We start from the raw sequence: 17,362 nt of genomic DNA, 5'->3' as shown, positions 1-17,362 counted from the left end.
AATTATCTTGAGGTCTTGTAGTTTCTGTAGATATTCAAGCTAGATAAGCTTACTCATTGGAGCCTGGAAGTTCCTTTAAGTTAAGTACCAAAGGTATCTAAGGACTATTGATTTGTGTGGTATGTGTTTCTGTAGGATCCAGGAGTTAAATAACCATTGAAGTTATAGCTGAGCATTGGAGATGAAATAGAAAAGTGGCCCCTGGCTCCCGCGGGCCAAGGTTTCTGAGGGGAGCTCAGAGAACCATCCATAAGCAATCAGGGCGCTCAACTCCTCAGCACTTCCTGCCTGAGTCTCTCATTTGTCCCTCCATCTGTGCTCTCTGTTGCTGTATACTTGTTGCACATGCAAACCCTGAGCTTCTCCCCACAGAAAATAAAACAACAAACTCTTCAGAAGCTGTACTCGGAAATGTCCTCTCTCTGTAACACCTTGCCATATGGTCCACTTACTTTTATACGGAGATACTTGAGTCACATAAAGAAACTTTGTGTTCTTAGAGTGGATATTTCTTGTACTGACGATCATATGAAAATGAAATAAACCTAAAACTTAGCAGCCCATGGGCTGAAGAACAGCTTCTCTGTCCCTGTGTACTGAATCATAAGACCTCATTGATAGTTCTGATTAAGACTATTCCACCCGAGGGCTGCCTATCACATTTTAAAGGCATCCTTCCAGCAGCCCTTTTCCAAACAAGGAGAGCCTCTAGGATTCTGTGCTCCTCTGGGTGTCTCAGCAGTTCTTGATAATGAGCCAGTGACTTTGCTGATTGGAGCCCCGCCTCCTCATCTGCCTCTGTCTATCAGGTATTTTGGAATCTTTATCTCGGATCACATTCTCTCCTTTGCATGTCTTCCTCTTCACCTTTTGTCTCCTGATGAAGACTGTGAGGACACAGAACGAGATGCCCCCCTTCAAGGTCACCAGATTGAAACAACCTGAGATGTTGGCTAAATACACAGACAACAGCTTTCTCTGCAAAGTCAGACTCAGGATTCAGGGGTTCCAGTAACATAGACTCTGATTTTGTTTTTTCTTTCTCATTTAACAAGAGCTTTAAGTGACTCTTGCCTTTAGGTCCATTTGAGCATGGACAAAGCAATGAGTCCCAATCCTGCCGCACACTCAGATCTCCTGAGGAGCATTTCAATCACACAGACACCTACTCCTCATTCACCAGCTCCGACTTAATTACGTCGAACCTGAGTTCTTTCTTGGTGCTTTTCCACGCCCTCGGGTAGTGATGTGTCAACACAGAGATCCTTAAAGTCTCATATAAACCCTGGGGGAAAGGGTTAAAATGGCTGGGTAGATAATGATTTTTAGCAGGGCTATGGCAGAGCCTGAGAGTCCATGGCTCTAACACGTTTCCAGTTATTATTGGTCCTACTGATCCTTGTACCACCTATAAAAATCTATTAAACAGAGTGCTTGGGAATGGAGCCTAAACTGAAGCTACTGCCTCCTCTAACCTCCATTCCTTTTACACACACACACACACACACACACACACACACACACACACACACGATTTATAAGTTGTAGAGTCTGATGATGAATAAGATGCCTAGCACAAATGAGAAATTAGAAAATAACCTGCAAATCTACAGAGTAGGTAAATGAATGTAATTCTGATGGCATGCCAATCATGGTCTAGGATATGCACCCTCAGAAACTGGGGGTCCTATGCAGAGAGTGGCTCCCCAGTTGATTTTGGAGGAGAAAAGAAGAATTGCTGTGCAAGTCTTCCCTTGAAAAGTAATGCATTCAACATCTGAACTGTCTTTTTGCAAAACTGCCATCAGATGTGGTCTTAATGGTTCAGAATCTAATTTAATATTTAAGGCATTAGAGATGGGGGCCTTAGTTTTACTGACTTAATTCTGCTCAATTTCTCTCATAGTTGAAGAGCCCCTTTTCTTTCAGACATAAGTAGTTGATACAGAAGGATGTACTTATTGTTAACTTCTAAAAACATCCTTATAGATAAGTTGTAAGCATCTGAAAGCCTGTGTTCTTTATTTAAGCTGCTGTCATTCTCGCGGTTAATATTTTTACGCTTATGATCCTTTTAGCAAGCACTCAGCTTGCTCACTGGTGGGAAGTGTAGACATAGAACCAAGTGGCTTTTATTCCTCAGAGTAATTTACAACATAAATGAATAAATTTAGCAATACAAAAATAAATAATATATAAACACAATGCTTTATTTTTTTGAGTAGGTTTTTTATTAAGTTCAGCTGAAAAATAAAAACAGAATCAGCCTGTGAAGCAAATTCATATGGATTTTCTTAGTTATAAAAACAAATACAGCCTTTAGTTACTAAGCTGCATGTACAAATACAGCCTTTTCTCAATTAAATTCAGAAGTCACCTGACCATAGACTTCACAAATGGAGAGGGTATGAGTGCCAGTAAACAATCATTAAAGAGAACTAGAATTAAAGTGTTCACCCCAAGAAAACTGACAAGGTCCTAGTTGTTTTAAGGTATATGAAGAGTTCTTCATTCAATCGAACAGCAGAAACCAAGAGTGGGGTCAAAAATAGCCCTGTAGTATAGAAAGATTAGAGCAATGGGAATGAAAAGATGAGTTGATAAAGGAGTGAATCCCTCTCAGACACCAGAGATGCAGTAGCAGCATATTAATAAACTTCTAAAGCTGAGGAGCCATCACACCCTGGATGGAACAGCATTCCAGTCCCTGGTGTGGTACGCAGCACTCTAGCTGCAAAGAGACTTAATCTTGCCAAGGCCATGTCAACAGAATCACATAATCGTTTAGATATTAGTGCCCATATTCAAAATAATGTGACAGGTGTGAAATGGCTAAATGGTCTCCTCCAATACCTTCTGCTCTAGACAGGGTCTCAGTATGCAACCCTAACTGTTTGTAGACCAGGCTGACCTCAAATTTCTAAACATCTCCCCACCCCCAAGAGCTGAGTCACCACACCTGGCTCTCTTTTGGAACTTCAGCTCATCGGAGAAGCCTTGTGGTGGCATGATTTGCCATTCAAAGGACCTGAATTTCCTTTTATTTTGGAAGCATTCTAGAGGAGAATCAAAATTCTCTCAGCACAAACTCATTAGAAGCACCATGGCATTGGTCTTTCAAGTCTTCCTCCGCAGTTCAGGTTGCAAACATGTCTTCTATTGCCTTCCAGCTCCTATGAATTGGCAGAGCCTTCACAGAGAACCCTTGTGAAAGATTAGGAAAGCCCTGCAGAGCTGGTAAAGTAGAACTCTGAAATTATATCAATAACACAGCATCCAAAGTAAGGAGATGTATACGAGACTGAAGTACTTGCCAAGTGAGAAAGAGTAGGTTAATTTCTCTCTCCCGGATTCTGCTTGTTCTCTAAACCACGGGCATATCAATTTACAGTGTGCTTTGTTCCCTTGAATGACACCAATGTGAAGAGGTGGGGAGGTCCTTGGATCATTGGAAGTGATTATGGTAGTCATCTTGGGGGCTCTACGCTCTCTAAAGAACACAAAGTTGTTAGAAGCCCAAACCTAGTCCTCGAATCACTCTCACCACTCGCTTTTGCATGCTCCTGCCAGTCAAGCTGATGCTGGGAGCCATACGAACCTCTGATTTTTATAAAGTGGCCTGTTTCCAGTATTTCATTAAAGTAGTGGAAACTGCATAACACAGAAAATGATTATTTAATGATAGACAGGCTAGCTGTGGTAACACAAATCAATATTCTCAGAGCTTAGTGGGGGTAAGAATGAGGCAAGGGAAGGAGGAGATCATGGCTAACCTTGGCTACAAAGGATACATAACAATAATAGCAACAAACAAAAACAACAGCAAAGCAAAAACACACTAGACATAAAAGAAAATACATGAGATGACCTCTACTACCTTGTAATTCGACAGCAGTGAATCTATTTACTTTAAAGAATTCAGCTTCTTGACTTTTCAGTCAGTGTTTCCCCTATGTTAATGGGACATTTTGAATTTATTCTTTAAATTATCATTTCCTTGTTTTTAGAGTTTTATTTACTCACACACTGCATAGGTATTGGCTTGTATATTCTGGAGCCTATTCTGAATGAGGGTCTCCAAACCTGACAAGGGAAATGTCAGCATCTCAGTGACCACACAACGGTGGTTCTTACCCGCAATCTGCCCAATTAAGGACCTCATCTCATGAAGGCTCCCTATGTGTTGCCATGACCACAGCAGCCCTGAAAAGAGAATGGAGTAGATTCAATCCTGGTTCTTCAAGTATGTATCTTAAAGTAATTAATGTCAGTTTTGTTCGCATTTTTCCCCCGATTTATACCCCATGCCTAAAGAAGTGTGGGAAATGTGAACTCTACCTGTGTCCAGAAAGCAGAGAGCTAGAGGCAGCCTTGAGCTATGCACAAGCCAGTGTTACAGGGAGAGCCCTTCTGGTGCTTCCGCTCACACATCAATACCAAACGAAGAGTGTCTGGCCTCCAGAAACTCTGTGGTTGAAACAGGCATCAACTCCCACCAGCACAAGAATAAATGTCAGCGCCTCTTCTTAAGTCCGATTCCAAGTTCCTTGTGTACGTGGTAATTCTTGACTCCTGAGAGGAAGTGAAATTGAAGGATTAAATGTCAAGAGATTTGGATCTTCCTTCTCTGTTCTGTGTTCTGCTTTCTCCCTCCAGATCTATAAAGGTCTTCCCTTCTACTCTCCTCTGACAGTGACAGGTTTGAATTCTTGATTCTTCGCCGCACTGAGCTTTTTAGTGAAATTGTATATTTAGGCAACTTAGCTTATATCTATCTATCTACCCATATACTCATATAAATCTATTTGCATACGTATGTATGAAATGTGACTATTTCACTAAACAAAATCTGTGATGAGACTATTGTTACCAGAAGTCCAAGAAAAGTAGCTTCGAAACTCAAACCAAAGCAATGACACTATAGTCTATTGGATCATTATCCTACAAAGGATAAATGGTTGTGATTCAGCAGGAAGAGTTGTTGCAGGGTAACATGATCTTCAGGAGACAAAAGTACATCTACACAAGAGTATAAGGCAAACTCTTTTTCAGTACTGGGGCCATTCTTACAGAATGTAATAGAGATATTAGTATGCAGTCAAACATCTGCGTGCTAGAAATGATTGTTCCCTCGGGGAACCATTTAAAAATCAATTATAGTAGATAACAAAAATTTTCTGAGATACTTGTTAACAAATACAAATCATGGTAGCAATTTTGATGATTTTAGAAAGAATTGGTCAAGATGCAAAAATGCCATCGTGCTCTTCCTTTTACATCCTAGCACTGAGGAGTGTGCGCTACTTTATTCATGTCACAGTCCGCTCCAACCTCCTGGGAGACAGCAACTGTTAGCTGGCTCTGTGTTAGTCGTAGCTCTCAAAAACATCTGATAAATCCCTGCATAAGTTAGACCTCTCGCCCCCACCAAATGTCAAATATTTTCAGAAGAAACATGATGTATTTAAATAAAGTATGTGCCCTTAAGTTCCTTAGGACTCTTTGTTTTTAACATAAATTTCTGTTTGTGATGATTTCAAATGATGTATGGACAACTAAAAGTAATTTTAGTAATGAAAATACAGAGGGAACTACAAATATACATTCCCTCGCACAGGAGGAGAGAGAAAAAGAGTAAGCTGTTCCTATAATTACCTGGGAGAAAAATCCTCAAGGTTATTTATTAAAAAGCTAGTTTGGACTTGTATATAAGTGTCCTATGTTTCTGCTCTTTCTGCTATAACCAAATACTTCAATATGGGTAATGCATTTTTATAGTATACTTTTTATTCTTTGAGAATTTCATACAGAGCTTTTATTAAAATTCCCATCACTTCCCTTTTCTCCCCATAATTCCTCCCAGGTTCTCACCCTACCCAACCATCTCCTCTCAAATTTTGTTGTTCTTCTTTTTTTAATAGCCCTCAGTAGGTGTATGCTGCCTGTATACCCGTAAGTGTTGGGCCACCAGCCGGAGCAGTGGTTCTGAACCTGTGGGTCATGACCCCTTTAAGTCTGTATGACCTTTTCACAGGGTTCCCTTAAACATCATCATCAGAAAACACATATTTATATTATGATTCTCAATGGTGATAAAATTACAGTTATGAAGTAGTAGTGGAAATAACTTTATGGTTGGAAGTCACCACAACATGAAGATATGTATTAATCAGTCACAGCATTGGGACAGTGAGAACCACTGCACTAGCTCATAGCTAAATTTCTAGGGGCCATGTCCTTAGAGAAAATAGACTCTCCCTTACCCAGAAGTTATCAACTGTTCAATAGCTCCCCAACTAGGAGTGAGGGCTCCTGAGCCGTTCCCTCATTGGTACTAGAATGTTGACTGGCTTGGTTTTATGTGGGTCTTGAGCAGGCAACCACAGCTCAAAGTTTTATAAGTGATATGGTCCTGACATATCAAGAAGACAAGACTTTGCCCTAGTCTTCACCATCCTCTGGCTCTTAGAGCCTTTCTATCTCCTCTTCCACAATGGTCCCTGAGCCTTGCTGGAGAGAGGTGATAAGAGCAGGTGTCCCATTTCTACTGAGCATTCACTGCTGCTTACTCTCTATATTTTGATCAGCTATGATTTTCTGGGTTAACCACCAAAGACTGATGATCTATAGACAGGAAGTCATTGTACACAGTTCTAGAAGGAGGGATGTCCAAAATCAAGGAGTCAGCATTGTTGACCTGTGATGATGGTTTTTCCTTTGCTTCCAAGATGAGATGGCAAAGTGGCACTTTCTGGCTGAGTACTTACATAGATAGGCAGGCAAAATATCTATTTAGACTTTCTTTTTTATAAGGTACTAGTCCAAATTATGAAGGTAGCACTCTCATGACTTAATTACCTCCCAAAAGAAAACCCACCTTTATTATTATTACTTGGGAATTAAGTTTCAACATACTAATGGAAAGGAGAATATTCAGGCCATAGAACCACATGTTTTACTCTATTTTCTGTTTCTATAACAAAATACTTGAGACTGGGAAATGTATAAAGAGAAAATATTTTAACTTTAAAAAATTTTAAATATAATTACATTGTCTTCCCCATTCCTTCCTTCTCTTTACCTTTTCCCAAGCCAGAAACCATTACAGAAAACCACAGTTGATCACAATTCAGAGAACAAGGAAGTAGGTGGTGCCCAGCCAAAACTAACATGTCTGCCATACAGCTCCTGCTCCTATGGTTCAAGATTCATTGCAAAAGAGAGAGTGAAAAATTGTCAGAGCCAAAGGAACTGGAATTTTACGGTAAGATTTCATCTCCTAGAAATGTCAGAAAAGCTGCACCCATAAAGTCTCATCAGCATGGCTACCTAACAAAGATCTGAACTAGGAGCCCACCAACAGGCATGCTAACATGGAAGGGCAAAGGCGCATGGGTCTGTAGCCCTGAACAAAGAAATATGGTGACTAAGAATGCTGAGAGGTCTTTCTGCAGGAAGAGAAAATGGTTCTTTTAGCTCATGGTTAGAGACGTATGTGAGCATATCCCTGTCATTCTTTGTGGCTCATGGCAGGGGCCATTGTGTTGTATCGTATTGTAGCTGAAAAGCCATAAGGGGAAGAAAAGGGAATCCATATATAAGACAGATCAAGGGGAGATGCCAGGCTCACCTTGTAACAACTGTTTCTCACAATAATTGACCCAGTCTTACGGTAACTACATTTAATCCTTCATATGCTTGAATCCCCCAGGACCCAATTATCTCTTGAAAGCCCACCATCTTTCAACATTGCTACAATGAGTACTAAGTGTCCTATACATGAATTTTGGATGGCATACCATATTCAAACCATAAAACTATGCATCCTGTTAAAAGGTGGAAGAAACCACATTATCCATTGTTGGAACAGGGTCCATGAATGGAGTCATGCATGGGGAATTAGGAGTGCTTGTGAGAAAATGCCAAGACAACTAGACAAAAGTCTTGTGACCTCAGTTTCTTCAAAAGACAGGCAATTGTTCTTGAAATGTGCTGTTGGGCCCCTCTCAGGTGTAGCAGATAGGAGCAAGTTTATAAGCCTCCACAGAAAAACATGTTTTTGCCATGTGCAGTATGTCCTTGTGAATATATTTAGATGACTTTTCTTACCCCTCAGGTATAAATTGTCTGATGATCTGGGCTATTGCATGAGACTTTAGCCTGCCTATTTTTAGGCTCCCATCTCCCAGGTTCCACTACCTCAGGATGGTGAACAATACAATCAGTGTTGCATACTAATACCGCAGTAATGAACTTCACCATGCAGTCATGCGAAGAGACATGTGACTCTCAAGTCAGAGAGTCAAGCAGTACTGAGGGAGTAAAGCCATTGTTTCCCTTGTCTTCATTCCTAAATCCTTATGGTAAATCTATTATTACTGAGAAAAGTGACCCTTCCTTATTTCACTAAATCTCACGGTTACAGAATGTAATTGGAATATTTCTATGCAGCACAGTGCTAGTTCTGACATTGACTCTTGGTAGACTCTTAGCAAAGGAAGTGTGCCTGGCAAGAAGGCATTTACACTGAGGCTCCTTCCCACAGGGGACTTTCTCTGTCACCTTTACCAACCTAGCTTTCAAGGAAAGAGAAAAGAAAAGAAAGCACAAGCTAAGAAATTCTATAGGAAAACCTTTACAACTTCCTCCAAGATGAGACTTCGCTAAAGAGCTTTCCCTCGGAGTTCCAAAATTTCCAAAAGAAACGATAGTTTCTTTTGCTTGGGAACCTGAAACCCAAAAGGGAAAAGTAATTCTATGTTCTAAGGCCTTGAGTGTAGAACTGAAACTCAATCCAAAATAAGAATGAATCTAGGGTGCAATTGGGAGGGAATGAGAGGGGGGCTACAGCTGGGATGCAAAGGAATAAAATGTAATTAATGTTAAAAAATAAAAAATTAATTAAAAATACAAATAAAAATACAAAAAAGATACAAAAAAGAACAAATCTAGACAATGAAAGTACTCTGTAGGTGATCAAATAAAGTGTGTGGCAAACTTCAGTACTTAATATTAATTTTTCTGATTAGTCAAAACACTCAAAGCGTGACCTTGTGAAAGCATTGGTATGTTCATTAGCTCTGTGTTGTATTAAAGCTAGCCTGCAATCCTTTGCAGCTCATCTCATCAAAGGTTGTAGTCTACTGGGTAAACCTTGGAATTTAGGCTGGTCCTCTAATGTGTTTGAACCAAAATCAAAACTGTAATGACAGTGAAATTAAAGGACATCCCCTGAAACTTCTCTGCACCTAGTTCTAGAACCCAAAGAGCCTGTACTCTGAAGACGAAGAAATGTCTGGTAAAAAGAGGCCTGCCCTCTTCCCTTCTTCACTGACATGTAAGCTGATGCTGCACACTGAGGAAGGAGCCCATGGGAGGTCAGCGGGTAGCTGGTTCACCCACAAGGTTGTGGGAAGCCATAAATAGCTGGCATTTAATTCACTCCGGCTTGGGTGTTGTTTGTTGTACAGCAATGTATGACTGACATGAGCTCCCTGGGAGGAAAAGCCTTTGCTCCCTCTCTCTTCTCAACAAATATTACTGAGTAAATTTTGTTGATAAACACAGAATGCTACGAACCAAGTAGGTAAATGTGACAGATGGACTAGCGTTCAGAGAGCACAAGCCAACAAAGCACCACCCTTGTTCATTCTGCATAATGGACGCATCTCACAGATCAATGAGAAATCAGGATGTGCTTCTAGAAAAAAAAAATATTGTATGGATGGAAAGAAGAGAAGAAAGAAAGAGTAAGCCAGCCCTTATCACTAATAAGAGTAAGCGTGGAGTTGCAAAGCCTGGAACTTATGGTATGGTATGCAGAAGGCTGAAAAACTAAACGGATGAGACGAAGCAGGCCAAACTTTTGAAAATGGATGTACCCTGGCTGGAAACACCATGTCATGGGTAACAAGAGAAGTTGTGTAGAAGAGTAGAAAATACGAATAGGAACAATTAGGTCCCCAAGAAGGCCAACACCTTCTTGGGTTGTTTCCCAATTAATCTAAATTCCTTCAAACACTGCTAGGGAATAGGAAGGATGAAATGTCATTTTTTTTTCACATGATAGGACTCTGCCCTAGCTATAGTAAGCTGGTCAAATCATTAACCTACATAGACCCCATCACCAGGTATCAGCCATTAACAGTCCTCCCACACAGTCAACACAACACAATGAATGGCTGGAGGAGGGTTGATGACACCAGTCGAGTATGGCTGCCTCCCTTGCAAACAGGCAGCCAACCGTAGCCACTGTCTGCCTTAAAATAAGGAAAAAGAAGTGTTTTCCCTCCACCACAGAATCAAAGTTAGTCTAACACAGAAGGAGGGACCCTTCAATACCTAACAGTAGGATTCATCAACCATATGCCAAATACTGCATCACCCACAGACATTGTCCCTCTTTCCACTATTTTCTTTCTCATAGCATATCTATGCATAGTTCTTATCACTTAGCACTTATCACATGGAAGGTTTAATGATTTATCTGTCTGCCTCCCTCACTGAAGGCAATTTCCATGAGGACAGAGTCTTAATCTTTTCAGTTGTGTGGCTCTAGGACCTAGATGCTGTTTGCTACATGTTCAGTTAATGCTGAAAGAAAAATAACTAGGTGACAAAAAAGTAGCTATGTAAATGCATGGTGTGCTGATGAGTTTTCATCATAAACTCCGACATGGCTTTCAGTCAGAGACACTGAATTCCTGTAATGTCATCCCTTCAATATTGCTGCCTAAAGGTAGATACAGAGAAACTCACCTTTGATGTCTAAACTGGAGTCACCCACAGAAGACAAAGAAGAGATAAGTGGCTGGCTGATTGACAAAGCTACCAGCTCTTTCACATAAGGTACCCTTACTCACTGGTAGAGATGTTGTTAGCCTAGCAGGAAATAATAAGTAAAGAGAGCCCTAGTGAAAACATGTCTCCAAACCAACATCAGCTTTCACTTTTTGCTGTGCCTGTTTCCTGGCTGCTTTGCTCTTTCTCTTCCTGTTTGTCCCCTTGTTTCCCATCTCCTGGCTGTAATTTAGAACATGAATTCTGCTTTGCTATGGCCATTGTGATTCTGGAATTCACACATGATTGAACCCATGACATCATTGTTCTGAAGTCTGCTGCCTGCCCATTTTGTTACCTTACAAGATTTCCCTCCCTCCCTGTCCTAATCCTGGAACTCACTATGTAGACCAGGCTGGCCTCAAATTTGTCAAGATACTCCAGTTTCTGTCTCCACTGCACTGGAGTTAACGGGTATACTACCATGACTATGGATAACTCAGTTTTAATAAGCATGTGTTCCTCTGGAGAGGTGGGATGAGATGGTAGTGAAAGCCAGGGCTTTCATCCAGACAGCCTAGTGTTTTGATGTTGTTGTTGTTTTTATCTTCTTTAATTTTTATTATTATTTATTACAATCCATTCACTTTGTATCCCAGCTGTAGCCCCCTCCCTTGTCCCTGCCCAATCTTGCCCTCTATCTTCTCCTCCTATGCCCCTCCCCCAGTCCATTGATAGGGGCGGTCCTCCTGCCCTCCCATCTAACCATAGCCTATCAGGTTTCATCAAGACTGGCTGCATTGTCTTCCTCTGTGGCCTGGTAAGGCTGCTTCCCCCTTAGGGGGAGGTGATCAAAGAGCCAGCCACTGAGTTCATGTCAGAGACAGCCCTGTTTCCCTTACTAGGGCACCCACTTGGAGATTGAGCTGCCATAGATTCTAGGTTATCTCCATGCATGGTCCTTGGTTGGAGTATCAGAGTGCAGGGAATCATATTAAGGAAGGGAGAGATGAAAGACCTGGAGATGACAGGAGTTCCACAAGAAAAGCAACAGAACCAAAAACAAACAAACAAACAAAAAATGGGCACAGGGGTCTTTTTTTGAAACAGACAGCCTAGGTTTAAGTCTTAACAATTACGTGTCTCTTAGGGACTCAGGAGGCATCTCCAGAATGGAAAGGGGATATTAAAATTATGGTACTAAAATCCAATTCATAACTAGCTGAAGTCATGGGAAAGGCACTGTTCCTTAAAGCTATACCTACCCTCAACAGGATACACCTACATCCAGAATGATGCAAAAACCAAGAGAGAGAGAGCAGAAACAATCTTTGCTCCCATACACTGATTTAACTGGAAACCAGCAGGAAAGGCTCTGGCAACTTAGATCAAAATAGTTGACTTCCTGGGGGACAAAGATGGAAGCAAAATCAGACCTAGAGGTAATGTTAAATATTAATGATATTTTCTGAATAAGCTTGGGCACATGTAACTTTTTTTTCTGGTCCCAGATATCTCATCCTAGAAATAATGTGCTCTGAGTCCTGTTTTGAGGTCATATCTGCCAGTATAACATCTTCTTATTAACGTCCCTCTCCTATTGTCTTCCAAATGTCATACTTTCATGTCTTTGATAGCTTTCCTCAGCCTAAATGTGGGTGCAGTCCCTCAAACTTTACTATGAATCTTCTGAAGAGTCTCCAGGGACAAAGGAAACACAGATATACATCCTTATGAAAAGAGAGACGCAAATTGGAAAAAAAATATGAAGCTTTCTTTCTGTCTTTTCTCTGAAAAAGTAAAGAGACATGAAATTAAAAGAAAAGCCCTACTCCCATGAGTGGTGTTTTCCCCTTGTAGGATTCTCCTAGTCAAACTAAAATGGATAATTGTATCCACGAGATGGAGGAGTCCCAATCTCTGCTTTCTCTAGGAGTGTGCCCAGAATTTGGGAGTTAAATGTGCACTTGCTTGGAATCCCAAAGTCTACAGATACAGAGAGAGTAAACTAGCCCTGGATTTATCTTCCATAGACTGGATAGTTTAGGATTCTTGTAAGGGGGTAGGCTTTTCCAGCAGAGTGACGCATTCAAAAGCCGATTTCTAAATCTGGACCTATTCAATTAAACACAACTCTGTAAGTGCGAACTGTGATGTCATACATCTAGAAATAGCTTCAACATTTGGAAACACAAGCCTGTCTCTTTTTGGGAAGGTATTACCATTATTTTCACTGCATTAGGAGCCTTTAGGAATCACTTGGTTGAATTTCTTCATTCTTCAATCGAGAAACCTGGGATACAATAAAAATACAGAGCCAGGACTAACTACTAACCCAGATTTCTAAACCTGCACCTTCTTATTACAACACAAAGTTTCTCAAAAGTAAAAGCCCTTGAATCAAGCAAATTTTTCTGAGTTGCTATGATCTTACATTCTTTATAGTGAATACTGTTGGGTATTCAGTTAAACGATGGCATGAGAAAAATTAGTTTTAAAATAAGAACCACCAGACGGTATTCAACACAATGTTATAAATGTCCCACAACTTTATCTGGAAGAGAAACATTCTTAACTGTTGACAGACAATCCTCTACCTACTCTAGGTTTTCATTTTCTTACTGCTGTACACCATTGGATCACTTCGTAAGTTGGCCTAATAATTCTATCTAGTTGTAAAATAGTGGTTAGACTCCATTGACTAATTTCAATGGCTTTTAAATGATCTATCGGCTCCATGAGACAGCTTCTGGCTACATTAGACACATAGACCCAGAAGCACACTGTTTAATTTACCCATTCACAGGCATCCAGATCTGGGCAACTGGAGAACAGAGCTGTTCCTGAATCTGCATATTAGTTCTGTGGCATAATGACCCCATTCCAGACTCTTAGGTTTGCTCTCTCTCTTTCTGGAGCAAGATCCCTTCCACATATTTGCTGTATGGATTCAACAGTTTGACAATCATTTTTGTTACTTAAACTGCCACTGCTGCAGTGGATAAAAATAACTTGTACTGTTGTCCTTGCCTGATTGGGGGAGACAGAAAGGGAAGCTGAGAAATTGCAGTCAGATTCTGGATGTTTATCTCCCCATGTTTATTCCAAACCCACACTACTCTCTTGTCCTGAGTCTCCAACTCTTAATTCCCAGTTCAATGTGACAAATGTTACAATCAGAAGAAAATATCCAACTCTGCTGCACCCATGGCTTCTACATTGCTTTAGTCTGAAGTTCTGTGAGGCAATGTCAGCTTCTAGAAGCATTATTTCCTTTACTGAATTGGAAAGCTGGGTACTTTATTGCACAAAATAGTCCACGGCATGCGTTCTGTAAGCTTCTGGGACAGCTGAGGGAATGTAAGACTCAGCCTGTCAAGTAAACACACACTTAATACTAAGGTAACATGGACCAAAAAGAAAAAGAACTTATTCTAAAGCAGAGCGTTAGGAGAGAAAGAATGGTCTACCCATTTCTTTAATGTTTTCCTTATGTTTCCTCTGAATGCTGCTTGTTCCTTGACAAGCTTTTCCTGCCCACTGTGTCCTCTAACACTTCTTTTCTGGGATGGCCCAAGAACCTTAGCTGCTCACTGGGGTTGTTTATTTACTTACATCCTAGGAGCATATGTCTGCACAGCTCACGGTGAGGAGAAAAGTGAGTGTCTGTCTGCATACTCATTTCCCTGAACTTTTTCACCAAATTGCTTTTTTATATGCCTTCTGCAATCTCATCCTATCCGGCTCAAGTATCCTGGATTAGAAAGACAGTCTCTGGAGCCCTTTTCAAAGGGAACCTCCCATAGCTTTTAAATCCTCCTCATTTTAGGATGCAGATATTCTGGATCTGGGGTATTAAGCAAGTAGGAACAAAAACGCTGATGGGGACAGGCACAGGGAAATACAGTGGCTTCTTTACCAGATAGTCATTATTGGAATGGGGTGGGCATCTGCACCTTCTCTACTTCAGAGTGAACAGCTGTCATTTATCAGTAGACATTATACAACAGAAGGAGGGTGTGTGTTCTCCTTCCCTTCCTCCCTCCCTGGTTCCTTGGTCTCTCTCTCTCTCTCTCTCTCTCTCTCTCTCTCTCTGTGTGTGTGTGTGTGTGTGTGTGTGTGCACATCTCATGCAGCTCCTACTACCTGTGAGATGACCAGAAACCAGTTTTATCACAGAAAAAGGAAGTGTGTGGTAAATGGGAATTCTTAAAAACAAGTAAAACCAAATCATACTCTTGACGGGGTTACTACTTTTTTCATTTGTTATAGTGATAGGATGTTATGCCTGTTTTCAAACTTCTAATACAAATAGGCAAAATAACAGACATTTAATTATGACTTAGCAGCAAAAAGCCAGCCTCCCAGATTCTGGGTCTTAAAATTTTGCAAACAATACCTGTTTGAAGTTCCCTGACTTGTGCCCATGTCATTTCATCTCCTCATTCCCAATCTTGGGGTGTGGAACAGACAGGTAAAAGACTTTGAAGATCCCTAACCTACGGTGCATTGAAAGACTACAAAATGAGACAAGTAGGGGCTATGACCTTTGCTTCTCCTCTAATTTATCGACGCAAAAATTGAAGGCAATCCTGCAACTCTTACTTGGTTTCCAAGTGGCCTGCTTGCAATCCCACGTTATATAAAGCTTTGGTACTGTAGAAGAACCCTTTCCAAAACTGTTAAGTACCCTTAGGACAGGTTTACATTAAAAATCTCTTTGAGGCTTGTGACCTTCCACAAAATACTCCAGTAACTACATGGGCTTGTGCTACTGAGGAAGAGGTAGGAAGCCCAACAGTGGATAACATGTCAAGGCCTGGTCTCTTCCCTGGTGGTGTTTGGCCTGGGAACCTGGTTTCCCCTGCTACTGCCAAGAGCCCTCCACCCCCAACCCAATTGCTCGGGGAAATAGAAGCAAAAGAAAAAGAAAGGAAAAACAATGGACCTTTCTGCATTTCCCCCAAATGGGGGCAAGTCTTTCCACACAGTATTTCCAGTCACCCAGATGAGAAGCCAAAATGTACAACAGATCCTCTCAAGAACATTAGAAGACAAGACAGAGCACCCAAGAGGTTAGCTGACTACTGGGGGAAGTGCCTGTGAGGAGGGACCTTCCGGAGCCACAGCAAAGGCTGGCTTTGTAAGAAAGCCTCAGTACAACAGCTTTTCCATCCGGAAGGTCCCAAGCCCACACACCTCTGGGTCCTTCCCCTTGAGATCAGCTGAAACACCTTCAAGTTGAAGGGAAAACCCTATTAATATCCCTGCGACCACCCGCCCAGCATCCAGCCACAGCCACTTTCACTGAAACGGTGTTTGGGGTTGAAGGTGAGGGAGAAAGCAACAGAGAAACACCCAGAAAGACTAAGAAGAATTGAGAAGGAATCTGTAGCCAGAATCCCCGGGAAACTAGGGACTAGAGGGACTGGGTTGCCCAGGATCAGTTGTCGGAGTGAGGTAGGGTCTCTAAATAGCCTCCAGAACATGGCCACTAAACTGTGGTGAGCCCTGCCAGAGGCAAGGGACAACAGAGGCATTGTGGCTGGGGTACTTGGTACAGCTGGATCAGAAGCCCCGGGCGGGTGCACCCAGCCCCGGTGCGCCCACCTCGCAGGGTCCGAATTGTCCCTTCGAGAGCCTCCCCAAACCCTCCTCCCATTCTCCCCGCGGTCTTTGCACTGTCCAGAGATGCTCCGCCGCAGACCCAGGACCCCTTAGGCGCCTCTTCCCATCCCTCTGCCAAATCGCAACGCCTGTACTTTTCCAGCTCCCTCTTTCCCTCTTGAAATTGAAAGTTATTGAGGTCGCTCGGGGTTGTTGCTCCGGCAGTTTCCTTCCCCGCCCCCGAGCTACCCCCGCCCCCCCGCAGCCATCCCGCTTTCCCCCTCCTCCCCCCTCCTCTCCTCTCCCCCCTCCCCTCTCCCCCCTCCTCCCTCTCCCCTCCTCCCGTATGGGGTGCTCCCAGCCCTGCCCAACATTGGAGCGGCTCCTGCTTGGGAACGCCAGAAGCAGCTCAGGTCTCTCCAGCGCCCCTTGGCCATGGCCGCGGTACCCACGGCGTCCGCTCCCCTGCGCTCCCGGGGTACCAGCCACTGCCGCAGTCGCGGCAGCCACTGAGCCCCAAGGGCCACTGCTAGCCGGGATCCCGCCCCGCAGCTGCCGCGCAACCGAGAGAGCTAACCTGCGCCTAGGAGGCTCCTCCAACCTTCGCTCGCGGCGATGACAGCCACCCTAGAGCAGCCGGCTGTGTTCGGACAATTTGAGAATGCAATTGTTGGTTTCCCTGTCCACGCGTCCCGCTTCGCTTGCCATCCCAGCACGCCTGTTGGATCTCAGTGGAGAAGTCCGGCTGCTCTGGTTCTTCAAAGCTCCGTATAGACTCGCTTAACATCCACCACACACATACTTCCTTAAAAGAACATTCAATACAACTAACAGTCAAAAGAAAAAGGAGAGAAAGAAGGGAAACATTACTGGGTTACTATGCACTTGCGACTGATTTCTTGGTTTTTTATCATTTTGAACTTTATGGAATACATCGGCAGCCAAAACGCCTCCCGGGGAAGGCGCCAGCGAAGAA

General features: G+C 42.4%; 1 protein-coding gene and 1 long non-coding RNA gene across 2 annotated transcripts in view; one reads left to right on the top strand and one right to left on the bottom strand.

The window, feature by feature from the left end:
- The window catches only part of LOC132649460 (uncharacterized), a 27,976-nt gene extending 10,902 nt beyond the window's left edge, over window positions 1-17,074 (bottom strand). The window contains exons 1-3 of the long non-coding RNA XR_009587904.1: window positions 16,964-17,074; window positions 4,339-4,572; window positions 4,135-4,203 (exon numbers count right to left, since the gene is read on the bottom strand). This is a non-coding gene — a long non-coding RNA (uncharacterized LOC132649460). The remainder of the gene's footprint in view (window positions 1-4,134; window positions 4,204-4,338; window positions 4,573-16,963) is intronic.
- The window catches only part of Rspo3 (R-spondin 3), an 84,980-nt gene continuing 84,350 nt past the window's right edge, over window positions 16,733-17,362 (top strand). The window contains exon 1 of the mRNA XM_021651461.2: window positions 16,733-17,362. Coding sequence (XP_021507136.1) covers window positions 17,266-17,362 — 97 coding nt within the window. The 5' untranslated portion in view covers window positions 16,733-17,265.

Source organism: Meriones unguiculatus, chromosome 20 (assembly GCF_030254825.1).
Source record: "Meriones unguiculatus strain TT.TT164.6M chromosome 20, Bangor_MerUng_6.1, whole genome shotgun sequence".
In the NCBI taxonomy this organism is placed as follows: domain Eukaryota; kingdom Metazoa; phylum Chordata; class Mammalia; order Rodentia; family Muridae; genus Meriones; species Meriones unguiculatus.
Note: the sequence above shows the minus strand (reverse complement) of the source record. Positions and strands in the feature narration are given on the sequence as shown.